Here is a 15,717-nt window from a genome sequence, read left to right as displayed (position 1 = left end):
TTTTCCCCATTCAAAATCTTTTGGTTGCCTATCCTAAGGCGTTTAAATAGTCATAAGCTTTGGCTAAGGCATGTGGCTTCTAGAGGTTAGGTATATCATGGCTTAATGGTTCAGCGTGGGTTTCATTATGGTATCCAGGGAATTATTCTACATTTGTAAATTTTTTAAGGTTATTTTAAAAAAATTGAATGGTCGCTTGGAATATCTCTAGCCATATAATGAGGTATTTCTCAACTCAATCAATGATAAATTCGATACAAATTCGAAGCAACAAAAAAAAATATTCATAACTCTACACGAGAATGAACTTTAAACATCCTATTATTTCTTTTGATTCTCTCCGGATTCGTCAGCCATCACCAGAGCACTTTTGATGCCCACTTTTTTCAGCTCTTCGACAAGTTCACCGTTTTGATGCATCTGGAGCATTATGTCACATCCGCCTACGAATTCGCCGTTGATGAAAATCTGCGGTATTGTTGGCCAGTTTGAGTAATCCTTTATACCTGCAAAATATATGATAACCATTAGAAACAGCCCATGAAAAAATACGCCTAATCCTTCCATTACCCTGTCGCAAAGCCTCGTTCGACAACACATCGTGGCTATCGTACTGGACCGAATGCATCCGCAGAATTTGCACCACAGCGTTACTGAATCCGCATCGGGGTGCATCCGGATTGCCCTTCATAAACACAACTACTTTGTTGTTCTTAACCAGCTTATCGATTTCTTTGCTGTCAAGTGAAGCAGCTGCACAAAGCGTCCGAGTCACCAAATTGTTTCTGGAACCGGCAAAGGTGCTTAGGCCAGTGTAACCTATCTTCCTTAGTAATAAAGACATAATTTCTGCCGGGTTTTAGATGATTGACGGTTTTGATAATTTCGTAACAATTTCACGATGCGGGATAGATTTTTGTTTTTTTTTAAAGTTCTATACACTGTGTGATGCGAAAGTTAAAATTTGGTTAAAACTGAAGATTATACATGCTGTCAAAATGCTGACGAATCTCCAATAGGGTGCATCATAATTTTTAAAATTTATGCACTTGACAAAATATCGCATATAAAAAAAAATTGAAAAGATAACACAAGATATTTCATCTACTATCAGTATTATTACCCAGCAGAGTATCAATTAGAATAACGAAATTGGTCATTTTTATCATTGATATGCTAAATGCGACGCGCATGTCAAACAGTTGTCATCATAACGGAATCCAGGAACCATAGCGAAAAAAAATTATAAAAGTTATTTTTCGATGGGATTGCTGACAATTTTTGTTAACTCCTCCTAAAGGGTTTGGTATTAGGGATTAGACTTCGATTTCTTATTCATCACGAAAACTGATAAAAAATCCCATTTCGTTCACACACATGACACAACCATAAAACTCATCGTTCGACTTATTTTCCTTCTGGGTGTTTCGGCATAAAGTTTGTCGTTGTAATGTACTGTCGGCCTTTTCGTTCTACCGCTTGGCATAACAAATTTAATGGCGGTGACGGAGTGAAAGAATTCGTGTTTAGTTGCTTCTTTGAGTTTTCATTGTGAATATTTACCGAAAATTGTAACGTTTTGTCCAAAATTGCACACTATGGAGAATCCCGAAGAAGTGCTGCAGCTGTTGGAGCGATTCACCAAGCTGAATCAGAAGGATATCCCTCGTGAGCTGGAAGATTATCTACGCTTTGTTGCTCGAACCGGAGATACTGTCTACCGATGGCCGATCGTGAAGCCACTTTTCCGGGAGAAATTGCTCCATGTGATAACTGACTTCTACGATAGCACTCCGAGTATCGCGGGTAAGTTATTGTATGCATTTTTAAGTTTGCCATTGTCAGTAATTTGGAAAATATGTTTACTTCAGATTTGCCCCAGTATCCGAATGTGGATCCGTTCAACTACGAAGGCATGCGACGAACATTAGTGGAACGGTTGGAACATTTCAGTTCCGCTCCTTTTACGGTACAACGGATCTGCGAGCTACTAACGGAACCGAGAAAACAGTACACCCGCATCGATAAGTTCATGAGAGCGATCGAAAAAAACATTTTGGGTAAGATTACAAAAATAATCATTTTTCAATTTTTTTTATAAAATTTATTTTTTTACCAAAATTATGCATAAATTTTCACTTAAGAATCTATGTTTTGTTAAATGGTTAGTTTCCATTACTGTCTTATGGCTTAGGGATCTAGATAAAAGCTCAATTCCCACTTTAAATGTCTAATTTACTAACTAGTATATTTAACTGATCTACTTATTCTAACTAGCCATCATCCGAATATGATCATGGATTCTAAAAAAACACCCAGTTTTACACAGCAGAAAAAAATGATACCTTAAAGTTTTTCAATCTTCCAACTGGCCGCCTAGTAAATGCAGCTGATGTCTCAAAACTTTCCCGCTGACGTTTCGGGGTATTTCTTTGATAAACTGAACGCCTCCGGCTAGTTGCTTGTACTTGACAACGCGTTGTTTAACGTGGTTTATAATAACAGCCTCCTCCAGGACTTGATCCTGCTTCAAAACTACATAAGCACGTGGAAGCTCTCCGGCTGCTTCGTCCGGAATGCCGGCCACGGCAACGTCAGAAACTTCCGGCAACTCCAGTATGAGATTTTCCAACTCCGTCGGGGATACCTGAGTGAAAATAATGTGTTTTTTTAATACTTATTGCAAAATCAAAATTAATATCGAAAGTTTTAAACTAATTTTAATGGAATACATTAGGTACAATATTTTCTCATTTTTTCGTTTCAGTGGTCAGCACCCAAGAACCCGGAAGACGACGCTCGGACAGCGAGAATGGAGACTCACTCGATTCGATCGTGAACGGAGACTTAGAAGTCAACGTGGACATCGAAATGGATAACGAAGCCTTCGGTATAGAGTCAGGTGATATGGCAGCTCAGAACTCATCATCATCCTCGTCCTCGTCTTCGTCATCATCATCGGTCTCACCAGTCGTGGCAGCTGCAACACCATCAACTTCTTCATCTACGGTTGCGACGGAAGTCCCAGCATCCATTTGTTCGGAATCGACTGATTCAACTACACCAAAGGACACCTCTGTGGTGGAGAAATCACCTGAACTAGACCCTGAACATTCTTCTTCAAGTGCTGAAGGTACATCTGAAGAAGCTAAGCCGGTTGAAAACGAAAATAGTTGTCCAGACGCACCACCAATTTCCAATGTTGAGGATACTGAACTCCCTCAAGATAAACACAAACCATCTGATGACAATTTTGTAGAAAAAGAACAATCAGTAGCAAGTTCTGCGCCTTGCGAAGATGCAATTGATGGTGGTGGTGTTGCTTCTTCCGAAAACCAATCATCGGAATCTACCGAACTTATTGAACATGCTGACAGTAAAGATAAATCTCCGGTCGAATCATCACTTAGACCACAAGAACAAAACGAATCATTAGATGATGAAGAACCTCAAGCAAAACTGGCCAAATTGGAGGAAAGTGAACCAACACAAGGGGTTGTCGAAGTTAAGTCGGATGTTTTACAGGTAACTCCCGTAGAATCTGTTGATTCAGAAAAGGAAGAACTCAGCTCGACTTCCTCGACAGATTCAGGCGGAAACAGCACCAGCATTGATTCTGAATCAATTTCCTCGGGTAACGATAATTCTGCATCTAACTCGGTCGAATCGATTGTCCACCTCACCCCGGAAGAGCAGGTCGAGGTAGTTCCGCCGTTGGATGAAGTTGAAAAACCTATCGAAACTCAAACTCCCATAGAACCAGTACAATTACAACCGACTGAAAATGTACCGCTCCAAGTTATTCCTGCAGAAGATCAACCGACAACAGCAGTTGAACCTTCTGCTCTGGGCGTGGCCTCGAGTGAGTCTGACGCTATCGAAAGAACCGAATCGAAACCTATCGAGGTGGAACTCAGTGAACCAACCATCCCGACTGATGAAATGGAAACGGCGTCTTCAATAACTGTCCCGGAAAGTGTTATGGCCACTGACGAGGAAGAGTCAATTAGTGATACCATAGTCCCGATGGCGGCCGAAGTAACAGATGCTCCCAAAGTCGAAGACAATGCTATGGACATCGATGAATCAAGCGTTGAACCTATGGATCAATAGATGGCTCTAAAGTAGCACATAGTGATACTTGCTAACAGTGTTCAACCTCGTTTGGTGAAAAGGATTGGAGCAATTGGCACTAGCTTTGGTGAAAAAAGTTGAAAACAAAATTCCAACAATTGAATTGCTGTATTTTACTAAGACTAAACATGAGAAACAATGTAAACAATGACTTAGCTGTAAATGACGTTGCTGTAATAAATTCCCAATACAAAAAAACGCAATTTACAAACCTGGTTTCCTTTTACTTTGATCAACTCTTTTGTCCGATCAACGATGAAAAAGTAACCATCCTGGTCGTAATAGGCTACATCCCCGGTATGAAGCCATCCACTTTCGTCCACGGTTTCTCTGGAGGCCTGCTCATTATTCAGATAACCCTTCATGACCTGCGGTCCTCGAATGTAAAGTTCACCGGTCTGATGAGCGCTCAAATTGCTTCCATCCGTCAGTGAAACGATTTTGGCTTGGGTATTTGGATATAACTGTCCACAGGTACCCACCTTGCTGAGATCGTACTTGTACGGAGTGCAGAGGGCAACCGGAGAGCACTCGGTCATGCCATAGCCCTGGGTAATATCCACATCCTTACCACATTTTTGTTTGAATTTCTCCTGTAACTGGATTGAGGCGGCCGACGCCCCTACCAGAACCGAATCTACGCTGGACAAATGCTCGGCCGTTACTTTCGGGTGGGTGGCCAAAAACAGCATCAACGAAGGAACCACAAACAGAAATTTCGGTTGAAACTCAACCAAACACTGAATGTAGTCCTCTGGGATGAAGCTAAAGGAATAAATTCAAGGGTTCATGTTTAACTTTTGATTTGTCTTTTTAATACTGTTAAGTTCAGATGAAATGATTTTTATAACTACCTCGATTTAAACTGTTAAAACTAATTTTTCAAACCAATATTTTCTAAGCAATTCCAAGGGAAATTTCGGATAAGAATTTCGTTATAATAACTTGCAAAGAAAAACAAAAATTATTAATAACTTTCTCTAGTTACCAGGAAATTTCATGGTTTTTTTTTATAAATTGTTTTCTCAGAAATTTCTTTCGGCGCACGGTTTTTATTGATTGAATACCCACTCTGATTCGTTGAAATATCAGTCTTTGGTTAGGCAGTATTAAATTTTGAGACCTGTGTTGCTACAACGTAAAATAAATCACTATGAAATTTGATCACAGTGTTTTCCTCAGCAATCAGAATATCATCCCGCCAATATCGGATCTCATCAAACTGAATTCCCAAATAAACGCACTAAAATCAATCAAACTGATCGAAATTTTCAATGTACCTCCACGATTCGAGCAGCGTTGCCGGAACTCTGGGTCGTTATTAATCGACATCGGAGAGTAAAGGAGTGATTCAATTAAGTAAATTAAAATCGAGTCACTATGGGAGTGAAATATATTGCAAAAAACATACTTCCGAGCAGTTTTATGAATGAAAGCCTTCATTTGTATGAGTAATTTTCTATCGGGCAGGTATAAATTTCTTCTTGCTTTTGACTTTAGGCCGTGTTTAATTAAATTCGTGTAGAATAAAGTAAAAGCTTCTGCAGTAACAAAGGCTAAATTTTCACTCATACCACTGAGTTTACCTGCAATGCATTCAACCGTTTCAAAAGGAGTAGAAGTAGCAAGTGTCAGTTGAAATTTTTTCTCCCGCCAGTGACTATCCATTTCAAATTCAGATTTTTTATTTATGTTCTTATTTTTTCGATTGAATTAAAACTGCTTGAATTCGAAAAATGCACTAAAAATCCAGCACATGGACAAGAAACTATCATTTGTGCATCCCTCTGATATTAAGCTCTTTCATTGATTTACGCCTTTGGAAAGTTTGCGTATTGTCAGGGCAGGGTGATAAAAATTAATATAAAATGGTTTTAGTGTTCTGATATCAATATAAAATTGCTATCTAGAATGATAAAATACCTTCTCAATATCTATGCTAAATGCCTACAAAAGAAAAAAAAACCTAGATTTGTGGTTCACCAGATACTTTATTTGATAAATTATAAATATATATGTAAATAAATGTTGTTCTTAACATTAATTTTATTCATCATATTTTATCAATTGTTTATTAGTAGTATAATCATTGTAATAATGTTTTGCAATATAGTCGAATATTTACGCGATTTTTTCTTAAAAAAAACTTCAGCTTTAATTATCTTCTTCGCTCAAATTTTCCATGTACTGGGTAATAAACGTGTTTATTCCCTTGAGACACACACCCTTACCGGCCGCTTCATGCGGATCTTCTGAATCCTTCCAGAGGATGATTCCCTCCATTATCACATCATTTTCGTACAACAGGTCGAGAATCGAGCGCAGCAAATTCTGGGGATGTTCCAATTCCACCACCAACCGCTGGATCGCGTACATAGCCTGCAGTTCCCGCTCAGGCTTGCTGTCGATGTACTTCTGTAGAATTTGGAGCCACTTGCGACATTCCTTCAGATTTAACTTCTTGGTACTATCTATACAGTGCTCCAGCACGACCTTGCACAGCATCCGGATAAATTCATTGGAAGTTTGTTTTTCCTGGCCAACATACTGCGAGATCCAGCTGAAGATGTCTCCGAATTTAGTTTCGCTCTTCAGGAAATATTTGATCTGCTTAGCAACTGTGTCCATATCCAGAGCTTTTCTGCCAGAGTCCAACAGATAGCCCACGCGGCACTCATTGAGGCATTCTTCAACTCTTTCCTTCCGGATAAATGATGTGAAGCTCATCGATGATTCACACCACAGCATTACGGTTGCATCTTTGCCGTACTGAGCATCGTACGAATGGAGTAGCTCAGGTAGCAACATATCGCCGTGCTTGTAGCTAAACACAGGTTCGGCCACGGAATGGATGTCCTGCAGGCTGATTTGTTTGTTGTGGAGCAATAGTACGTAGAAAGTCGACATATACTTATACAGTTGGGGCATGTCGATGATAAAATCGTTCGCTAGTTTGAACAGTTCTTCAAGGGCGTGCAGGTAGTCGTATTTGGTTATCACTTTGTGTTCGAACATGTACGCAATAACCTGAACCACCTTTTCCCGGGTCTCATTTTTGCGATCGACGTTGTCGAAGAACAGTGTGCTTATAGCGGCATGGTAGTAGTCTGGACTAACTGGTTTCAGAAGATCCACGCTAGCCTCAAATTCTGATTCGTGCATCTCGATGTTGACAGATGTGGAAAACTTATGTAGGATGTCCTCAGTCGGTTTATCCGGCTGAAGGAAATTTCGTCGGGCCACATCCTTTGGTATGGCAAATTGTGGCATGTGCTGTTGTTGGTACAGTTGTCCGGAACCTGACTTGGACAGCGCACTGGGGGGACCGCCGAAGCCAGAGCTCGGTGGGCCCATTCCACCCGAAGCTGACGAATAACCCGATGTAGGTGCGCTTTGTGGAATATGTCTTTGCTGTGACGATCGGCCTCCTTGTTGGGACGAAGACATTCGGTCCATATTCCGATCGCGTTCTCTGTCTCGATCGTGGATTTGGCTATTGCTGTGTTGACCACTCATGGGTCTCATGCTGCCCTCTCGAGATGACCGGGAGGACATAGGGTCGTCATTTTGACTATTACTACTACCATACCGGTTATACCGATCTCGCTCCATTGAACCTTTATGATGATAAGAATCTTTGCCACCTGAATTCTTGTTGTGGCTTCCACTGCGATCTCGATCTCTGTCACGATCTCGGTCCCTACGATCTCGATCGCGATCCCGATCCCTGTCACGATCTCTGCGATCTCCACCGCGAATACGGTCACGATCACCATCTCGATCCAGCATACTTCCTTGATTTGAATCTTCACTGTTCAGGGCAGCGAATATGTTACTGTTGTTCTTGTTCCATCCTTGATAATTGGCAGCAGCTCCCAGCTTACCAAAATCAATATTACTAACGACAGGGGGAAAATTAATTTTTTTAAGGTCAATCGGGACTGATCGGTTGTTTCGATTGTTGGAAATTTGTTGGAAACCATCATCGTCAGTTTGTTTGCGACCGCTTTTCATTGAGCTTTGATTACCTCCTCGCCCTAAGGATCCTTGATTATAACCTCCTGGGCCAGACATTCTTGCACCTCCCTGCATATTGCCGCTGCGACTTCCGCGGCCGCCCATGTCTCCTGGATAACCTCCACCACCTTCTTTACTGCTTCGAGAAGCGATGTAATTCATATTGATCTGCATCTGTTCAGTCTCCTGTTCTTTTACAATCTGATTCATCGTCTTCGGGTTCAAATCTTGCCGGCGAGGTTGCCAGCTCTTGAGACGCAGATCTATGACATCTTGAATCATAAACCGGATGCGACTACTTATTTTGTATTGATCCCTATATTTTACTATTTCGCCCATCTTAGCAAAGTACTTGCCCAAATCTTGACCATGCTCTTTCTCCATCTTTTGGCCAATAGTAGTGAGCAATTTACAGAGACACTCAAGGGTTTCTTCATCGTAGTCTTTGTCTTCGATCAGTACCGATATACAGGTATGCATGATGTTGGGCGTGAGTTGGCTATGTTTGAACAATTCACCAATGAAGCGAACCGTTCCAACAGCTCTCCTTCTAACTTTCAGTTCTTTCTCCTCCAACTGTGCCTTCAGTTCTTCGAATTCTGCCTTGTCCATTCCTTTATTGGCTTCCAGTTTGGCTCGACTATCTCGCACGGCACTTGCTTGTTCGTTTCGTCGACGTTCGAACTCATGCTGACACTGGATTACTAAGCGGCCTTTGAAATTATTGTGTTGCTTAGAACTCTCGTTGTTTTCCAGAAGTGCAATATTGCCTATTTCTTTGCACATTTTGGCATAGGCTTCGGAAAAGTTTGGTTCCGAAATAGACTTTTCAAAAATCAGCTTGATGCAACCGTTGAGCCGTTCGTCAGTATCAACAACGAACGTTTTTACTTGTTGTACAAGTTTATCGAAATTTTCTGGAGTTAGCTTGTTCAATACGGATCGGAACTTTTTGAACAGATCTTGAGTTTTGCTTTCCTCATTGTCTTGATTATCATTCGATTGTAAATGTCGTGGACGCCATGCGTTCGCACACTCCTTTAGCTTAACCTCCTCATCTAGCTGCAGTCGAATAATCTTAGAACCAGTTTTACTCATATTTTGTTGCGATTGTTTGTTGGGCTGTGGTTGACCACTATTGCCATGTTGCGATGGCCGTTTGGCTGGGTATGGTTGTCTCATTGGCCCCATATTACCACCACCAGTGACCATTCGATCCTTCATAAATCCTGGCAGTATCGAAATTTCGGCAAAATTGTTCTTTCCATAACCACCGCCTCCTCCACCGCCCATAGAATAGTTACTTCCTCCATGGTCAGATCGAATAAGTAAGTTTTCGAGACCGGTCGACATTACCGGTTTCTCACGGGCTGGGGGAGCGTTCTTAAGCTGTAACAGCTGCTCACGAGAGTACTTTTTCTTGCCTTTCGGATTGTCTGGGCTCCACTGGTCTGGATCGTACTCGATAAGTGTGATTGAACGGGATTTTTTAATTACCGGTGCTGCTGGTTTGGGCTCTGTGTTCGAATCTTTGGGCTGTGTGACCGTATCTGGTGTGCTTTGCTTTTTGGGATGTTGTTGAGCACTAACAGTAGTGGTTTCTGTTGTTGCTGCAACACCAACTACGTTTTTGTTGTCGTCGAATTCGGGCTGTTGCTGAACGTTGTTTTCTGCGTCCAGCTTCGTCGGGGCTGGAGTATGCTGTCTTGAGGAATCGAGCGATTGCTGTCTGCTGATGCTGTTGCTGCTGTTACTATCTCTGGTGGCGTTTTCCATCGGCGATGATGCTTTACTGCTGTTTTCTGTCGAATTATCGGTAATTATCGTAGTACTGGTGCAATCCACATTATTATTAATTATATTATCATTATCTAACTTACTAGTAGGTTTCTGTTCCACTAAATTACTAATTAACTGCGCTGTCGGGTACTGCTGTTCCATAACAACAGATCTATCCGTTTCATCAACTGCCGCAACCGGAGCCGCTGGCTGTGTCTGTTCTACTACTACTACAGATGCTGGGGCAGGAGCTTTGCCACTGCTACTCATGTTGCCGCTGGTGTTGCTAGTCTCACTAGCAGTGGCGGCATTACTGTTACTTATCGTCTCTTCTAGTCGTTTTTTATTGGGTTTCTTTTTGTTGCTGCTGTGACCGGCAGTTGTTTGGTTGGAACCTTGATGTTGCCGCTGCTGCTGGCTTTCGTTATCTTCTACGCTAAGCTTCTCTACCTCTGCCACTAATGAATCGAGGGCTTTGCTGCTACTACTGCTACTGCTTGCTGTCGTCGTCGTAGTCGTCGACGTCGAAAGAGGAAGCGACTTTTCACGAACTTCGATGGCGGCGGGAACATTGGTAGCTAATTGAGGAGGTGGAACAGTCGTTTCCGGTAGCGAAACAAACGATACCGGTACCTCCGTGAGAAGTGGCTGCTGCTGATGCTGTTGTTGCTGAACTAGTGTATTTGTCACCTCTTCCACTACTACATTATGCACCGCTACTGGGACATTTTGACTGGAAACGACGCTGCTGGGACCCGTGTAAATAAATGGTTCTGCATCCGTCGATAAAGTGGATTCGGCGATTGATTTCTCTGAAATAGTACGGTATCGTTCCGCCGAACCACCTCCTGTGTACAAAGATTCGTTCAAAACAGACACATTGTGCTGCGGCTGCTGCTGCTGCTGATGTTGCTGTGGTGGCAACTGTTGAAGTTGCTGGGGATGATGGTGCAGATGTTGCTGTTGTGAATTGTTAACTGGAAGAGATTTGGGCTGATGCACTTCCGATGCATGATGCTGTTGTGGCTGTTGCTGATGCAGGTGCTGTTGTTGTGGAGAAGGCTGCACCTCTGTCGGAGGCTTTTTCTTTTTCTGCTGGTAAGGTTTTATCTCCACTGATGGTCCATCTGCGATGGCAGATACGACGGGCGTTCCGGATGCAGTCATTTCATTCGGCTGCATCAAACCCGGATGGTGTTGTGGTAAATGCGGAGGTGGGTTCATTATTTTGATCGCACCTCCGGGACCTCCGTACACGATTTCATGGGGCTGCGGCGCGTTGACCGATGGAGGACCTCCACGACCCATGTCTGGAGGATGGGTCATGATTATTTGACCGGGCTGACCAGGAATGGGTGCGGAATGGGCACCTGGATGTCCGGGATGAACATGGGGTGGCGGATGATTAGTTTGTGGTGGTGGATGATGCAGATGTGGTGGCGGCGGATGATGCATCATTCCAATACCTGCAGGTCCTGCCAGTTCCGGAGTTGCCTGGTGAGGATGAGGTGCGTAATTATCATAGTCGGAATCAACAGCTGGATTTAGTGGAACCTGGGTTACATTAGGGGGAAGGTTGCTATACGCTGAAGGAACCGGAGGAGGAGCTCCGGATGTCACCGTTGCTGTTGATATCGCTGAGGCTCCCGATGCCACAACTGCTCCACTGGTTGATCCACCAGGTGGTGGGCCGGAACTCGGTGGAGTCGAAGTCGACGTAGCCGGTGGCGAAGATTCTTTGTCATATAGATCTTCCAGTACATTTTCCTGAGTGTCTGGATGGATCACGGGTAGTGCATGGGCCCGTTTCTTGGTTCTAGTGTTTGATTTGGGGGCCGGAACGCCTCCGCCACCAGTTGCCAAATGATGCGCCAGCTGAATTTGTGGCATCATCGGATGCGGAGGCGGTTGCTGAGGACCTCCAACGTTGACCTGTCCTGGATTGACCTGATGTTGATCCATTGGATTCTGGCCACTATTGCCTAGCTGCTGTGGTGTCTGTTGTGGTAGTGACTGATGAAGTTGCGACATGACCAACATCTGCTCATGAGAAACCTGCATAGGAGACGACTGCTGGTTTGGTGGTGGCTGGCCAAGTTGAACTTGTGGTATCTGTGAAACAATGGGGTTTATGGATGAATTTTGATGAATATCGGATGAAGAAACATGCAAAAAACTGGAGAAATCCGCAAATTGAAGGCAGAAAATTCTCATTCCCAACAACAGAAGGATGGTGTCTCTAATGCTGACAGCAGATTGTATCTAAATACTACTAATTTATAAAACTAACCTATTTGTTGATCAAACATGAGACATTTCTAGATAAATTAATACAATCCTTGTAGCAGTACATACTTAGAAAAAATCATAAAAGCATTTCAGATAGAATATTATTGCTTAATTGCTTAAAGTCTTAAAGACAAATAACTCTATTTTGTCTCATTGTACGATATTGGACAAAATAGAGCGGTTTGGATGCCCAATACACTGATCATTTTTTGCTAAGTAAAAAGCCAAAATGTAATAACAATGTTGTGTAAATTCATACTTAATCTTCATGCGAATCCGTGACCCGAAATTATGCGGAAAATATAATTTTACAACTGATCATGATCATGTTCTTTTCAACTGTATACAATACAATATGACCACATACGGAATTACTATAATTGGACATGATGTTCCAATCTGTTCGAAGTGATAAAAGACTGACGAAGAAAAAATCGAAGTAACACTCAATTTTATGAATTCAAATCGTTTTTTTTTTTTTTAAAATGTACCTTATATGTCTTTGAAACGTCTAAGCAATGAAAAAAGTGATTCTATAGATTATTATACTCTCGCCCAAAAAACCGCCAAAAGCATACAATCATTCCATGTTCTCGAAGCTCCTAGCCTTTTCATTTTAGCTTTATAATAAAAATTGATAAAAAAAAAAACTTAACCAGTTAGAAGGCTGCGAAATCTGTCTAATTAATACATGAAAAGTAGGAAACTTATCTTTAATGAGAACAAAAACGGAAAGTATTGGCGAACAAAATATAACAGACTGTAAAGCATTCAGTCCAACGTGAGTGTTCTGAATATCGTTAAAATATAAGTTATCGACACATTTGAAAAAAAGGAAACAAAACAATTCGTATATTAGTTGCATGAAAGTAAACAGTTACTTATCAATGCAGTTCAGTTCTTAGCTTCCGGTTGAAAAATTATTTTCGAAAGTCCCTTAAGACTGATAACTAATAATCAGTAATTTTTTTCTGTAACATTTCTGGGCGATAAACATTTGAAAAACATGCAATAAATCTACACTGCCGGCCAAAAGTTTGGGATCACCCGCTAAAAAACATGCAAATTTTGATCGTTCATATCTCAGCCGTCTTAGAACATATTGCAAATCTTCTGATCTCATTTGAAAGATAATAAGCAATAGCTATTTCGAAGGTATTTTGCTCAGGAATAATTTTTTAGTTTTGCTCCTAAAACTTAACCTAAAGTTAGAACATTTTCAAAAAATCGCACTCAATATTCAAAGCCGATCATCTCGGGATAGGGCGGACCAAATTTCATAATTTGAGTTGCATTAGAATCCTTATTCTATACTTCTCAAAACACAATCGAAAAATTTTGTGCAAAAATTTAAGAATGTACTTTTAATTAATAAAATAGACACTTAAGTTATCGTCCAAAAGTTTGGGATCACTCCTCAGTATCGTGTATCGGCTAAAAGTTTGGGATCATTCTTTTAAAAACTTGCAAATTTATCTCATTCATATCTTTCTCATCTAACATCGTATTACAGATCTGAAGGGTTCATTTGGAAGCTTAGAAATTGTTGTTATTTTTCATAAATTTATCCAAAAATTATATTTTTAATCGATAACCATAAAAAATTAAGAATCATAAGTGTGAATTTTCAAAAAACAATTAATTTCAGGTATTTTTTTATGGTTATCACTTTAAAATATAATTTTTGTATGAATTTATGAAAAAAGACAACAATTCCTAAGCTTCCTAATGAACCCTTCAGATTATTATCTTTCAAATGAGATCAGAAGATTTGCAATATGCTCTAAGACGGCTGAAATATGAACGATCAAAATTTGCATGTTTTTTAGCGGGTGATCCCCAAAATTTTGGCCGGCAGTTTATGTTGATGTTCTTCTAAAAATATACGATAAGATAAACGTAATAAAAATCGATTTCAATACTAATAAAAACTAGAAAAAATGTAGGTTCTGAATAAAATACTGAACGTAATAAAAAATATGGGCAACAACTACTACTGACATCTACATAGATACATAACTCTACAACTTTCAATAAAATGGGTTGAAAAATTTTAAGTTATAAGGAGGTATATATATATAATAAAAAAAGCTTCAAATTGCCATTGTTGGCCATAGCAAAATCAAAATACAGAATGAGAAAGTAGTGAGACACCATCCCACCGGATTCTTACCTTCATTAGATGTTGTGTGTCATTTTCTGCCACAAATTTGCGAATTTTTCCCGGTTGTTGCTGTTGATGTTGCTGCGGCTGTTGCTGGGGAGGGGGAGGGGCATAGATATTTACGTTAACTAGATTGTTGTCACCGGCAGGATTCCGGCGATTCTGCTGATGCTGGCCGGAGATGATCGGCGTCGACTGAAGGTAGTATTGGTGCGGAATGTACATTCCGGGGATCGAACCATAGTTCCATTGACCGGGCATCCGATGGGGCATCTGCTGATACATCGGAGTGGCATAGATCGGTGCATGGTACGGCACAATCGGTGGCCTTGTTGGTCGCGTTGATTGATTGGCTCCAGCCCCGCGGAAAATATTTTGTTGCGGCTGATAGGGCTGCTGGTTCATCAACGGCGGTTGGGACTGCATCTTCTGCAAATCGGGTTGCTGCTGCTGGACGTTGGCCGGGGTTCCCGATTGTAGTCCACGCATTACGGACGGACCCGGTTGCAACGGTCCTCCGCCACTTTGCATATTTGTTCTGCTTCGAGAAATCGTCGGACGTCACACCAGCAGATCAAGAAGCATACTTGTCCGGGTCCTGTGATTGGATGGCCTGATTCCGTCTTACTGCTGCTCAAACGCGTTCTGCAAGAGGAATTGGGGTGGAAATCCGAACTAAGAAACCTGGCTGACTACCTATGCTCGATGGCGATCCATTCCGGAACCAGTGTTCCGATATTGTTATTTTCGTCCCTTAACCCCTACCCGAGAGCATTATCCGTGAAACTTACCATTGTAACTCGACGACTGGGTTCCACATCGCATTGAATCATCAATAATTATTACGAGCTGTTCCGTCCTCACCTTTTGCTGGTTGCCTTCTTTTCCTATAAATGAATTTGTACACGCACCATAAAATAGAACTGCTCCACTCAACGAAAGAGAAAATAAGGAAAATCCGAAAGACGAAAATATAGGTTATCTTTTCGAAAAATGTCAGCACTGGGCAGACTTCGCCGCTAACCTTCGTATTTCCGGTTGATTTTGTTATACACTTTCGTGTTTCCGGCGTTGGAACAGATTCTGAACACTTTCACCACTGGTTACGCGTGTTTTCCTCGATAATTCGCACCCGAAAATTCTTTTTACGACAAACTCATCGCGGAATAAAGAAAAAATTAGGCCGTGGAACAAACTTTGACAGATCGTGACGTCACTCATCTATCGATTTGGTTACGTAAAAAACTCCGACACTTTCAAAAGGGAGAAGATCGTCGACTGTCACTTTCAAATCTCTACCTTGCCGGTAGGAAATTTAAGACAGGACATGTTTG

At 41.5% G+C, this 15,717-nt stretch overlaps 4 protein-coding genes across 10 annotated transcripts in view; 1 reads left to right on the top strand and 3 right to left on the bottom strand.

The window, feature by feature from the left end:
- Window positions 1-261: 261 nt before the first annotated feature.
- On the bottom strand, window positions 262-964 carry LOC129759907 (uncharacterized monothiol glutaredoxin ycf64-like). Its single transcript, XM_055757473.1, has 2 exons — window positions 571-964; window positions 262-506 (listed from the first exon to the last, which is right to left on the bottom strand). The coding sequence occupies exons 1-2, from the start codon at window positions 842-844 to the stop codon at window positions 322-324; spliced, it is 459 nt and encodes a 152-aa protein (XP_055613448.1). The 5' UTR covers window positions 845-964; the 3' UTR covers window positions 262-321.
- A 513-nt stretch (window positions 965-1,477) lies between these two features.
- Window positions 1,478-4,337, top strand: LOC129759906 (serine/threonine-protein phosphatase 4 regulatory subunit 2). The gene is made up of 3 exons (XM_055757472.1): window positions 1,478-1,806; window positions 1,872-2,060; window positions 2,768-4,337. The coding sequence occupies exons 1-3, from the start codon at window positions 1,599-1,601 to the stop codon at window positions 4,111-4,113; spliced, it is 1,743 nt and encodes a 580-aa protein (XP_055613447.1). The 5' UTR covers window positions 1,478-1,598; the 3' UTR covers window positions 4,114-4,337.
- Window positions 2,082-15,717, bottom strand: part of LOC129759905 (probable 4-coumarate--CoA ligase 1) — a 28,997-nt gene continuing 15,361 nt past the window's right edge. Inside the window, exons 5-6 of the mRNA XM_055757471.1 lie at window positions 4,347-4,899; window positions 2,082-2,647 (exon numbers count right to left, since the gene is read on the bottom strand). Of these exons, the coding sequence (XP_055613446.1) occupies window positions 2,357-2,647; window positions 4,347-4,899 (844 nt within the window). The 3' untranslated portion in view covers window positions 2,082-2,356. The remainder of the gene's footprint in view (window positions 2,648-4,346; window positions 4,900-15,717) is intronic.
- On the bottom strand, window positions 6,106-15,612 carry LOC129759903 (eukaryotic translation initiation factor 4 gamma 1-like). Of its 7 annotated transcripts, none has more exons than XM_055757468.1 (4): window positions 15,175-15,612; window positions 14,393-15,028; window positions 10,032-12,042; window positions 6,106-9,953 (listed from the first exon to the last, which is right to left on the bottom strand). In XM_055757468.1, the coding sequence occupies exons 2-4, from the start codon at window positions 14,912-14,914 to the stop codon at window positions 6,289-6,291; spliced, it is 6,198 nt and encodes a 2,065-aa protein (XP_055613443.1). In that variant the 5' UTR covers window positions 14,915-15,028; window positions 15,175-15,612; the 3' UTR covers window positions 6,106-6,288. The 7 variants fall into 7 exon arrangements, with proteins under 7 accessions (XP_055613443.1, XP_055613441.1, XP_055613442.1 ...); XM_055757466.1 differs by having other exon boundaries at window positions 6,106-11,424; window positions 11,485-12,042; XM_055757467.1 differs by having other exon boundaries at window positions 6,106-11,424; window positions 11,494-12,042.

This window comes from Uranotaenia lowii, unplaced genomic scaffold (assembly GCF_029784155.1).
Source record: "Uranotaenia lowii strain MFRU-FL unplaced genomic scaffold, ASM2978415v1 HiC_scaffold_307, whole genome shotgun sequence".
NCBI classification, from domain to species: domain Eukaryota; kingdom Metazoa; phylum Arthropoda; class Insecta; order Diptera; family Culicidae; genus Uranotaenia; species Uranotaenia lowii.
This window is presented reverse-complemented; position numbering and strand designations above follow the sequence as displayed.

Excerpts from the sequence above, each read along its gene's own strand:
- LOC129759906 (XM_055757472.1), top strand. The coding sequence starts at position 1,599 with ATGGAGAATCCCGAAGAAGTGCTGCAGCTGTTGGAGCGATTCACCAAG. Across the intron at positions 1,807-1,871 it reads TAGCACTCCGAGTATCGCGG|ATTTGCCCCAGTATCCGAAT; the intron begins GTAAGTTATTGT and ends TGTTTACTTCAG. Across the intron at positions 2,061-2,767 it reads GATCGAAAAAAACATTTTGG|TGGTCAGCACCCAAGAACCC; the intron begins GTAAGATTACAA and ends TTTTCGTTTCAG.
- LOC129759907 (XM_055757473.1), bottom strand. The coding sequence starts at position 844 with ATGTCTTTATTACTAAGGAAGATAGGTTACACTGGCCTAAGCACCTTT. Across the intron at positions 507-570 it reads GAACGAGGCTTTGCGACAGG|GTATAAAGGATTACTCAAAC; the intron begins GTAATGGAAGGA and ends TATATTTTGCAG.
- LOC129759903 (XM_055757463.1), bottom strand. The coding sequence starts at position 14,914 with ATGCAAAGTGGCGGAGGACCGTTGCAACCGGGTCCGTCCGTAATGCGT. Across the intron at positions 12,043-14,392 it reads ACACACAACATCTAATGAAG|ATACCACAAGTTCAACTTGG; the intron begins GTAAGAATCCGG and ends ATTGTTTCACAG.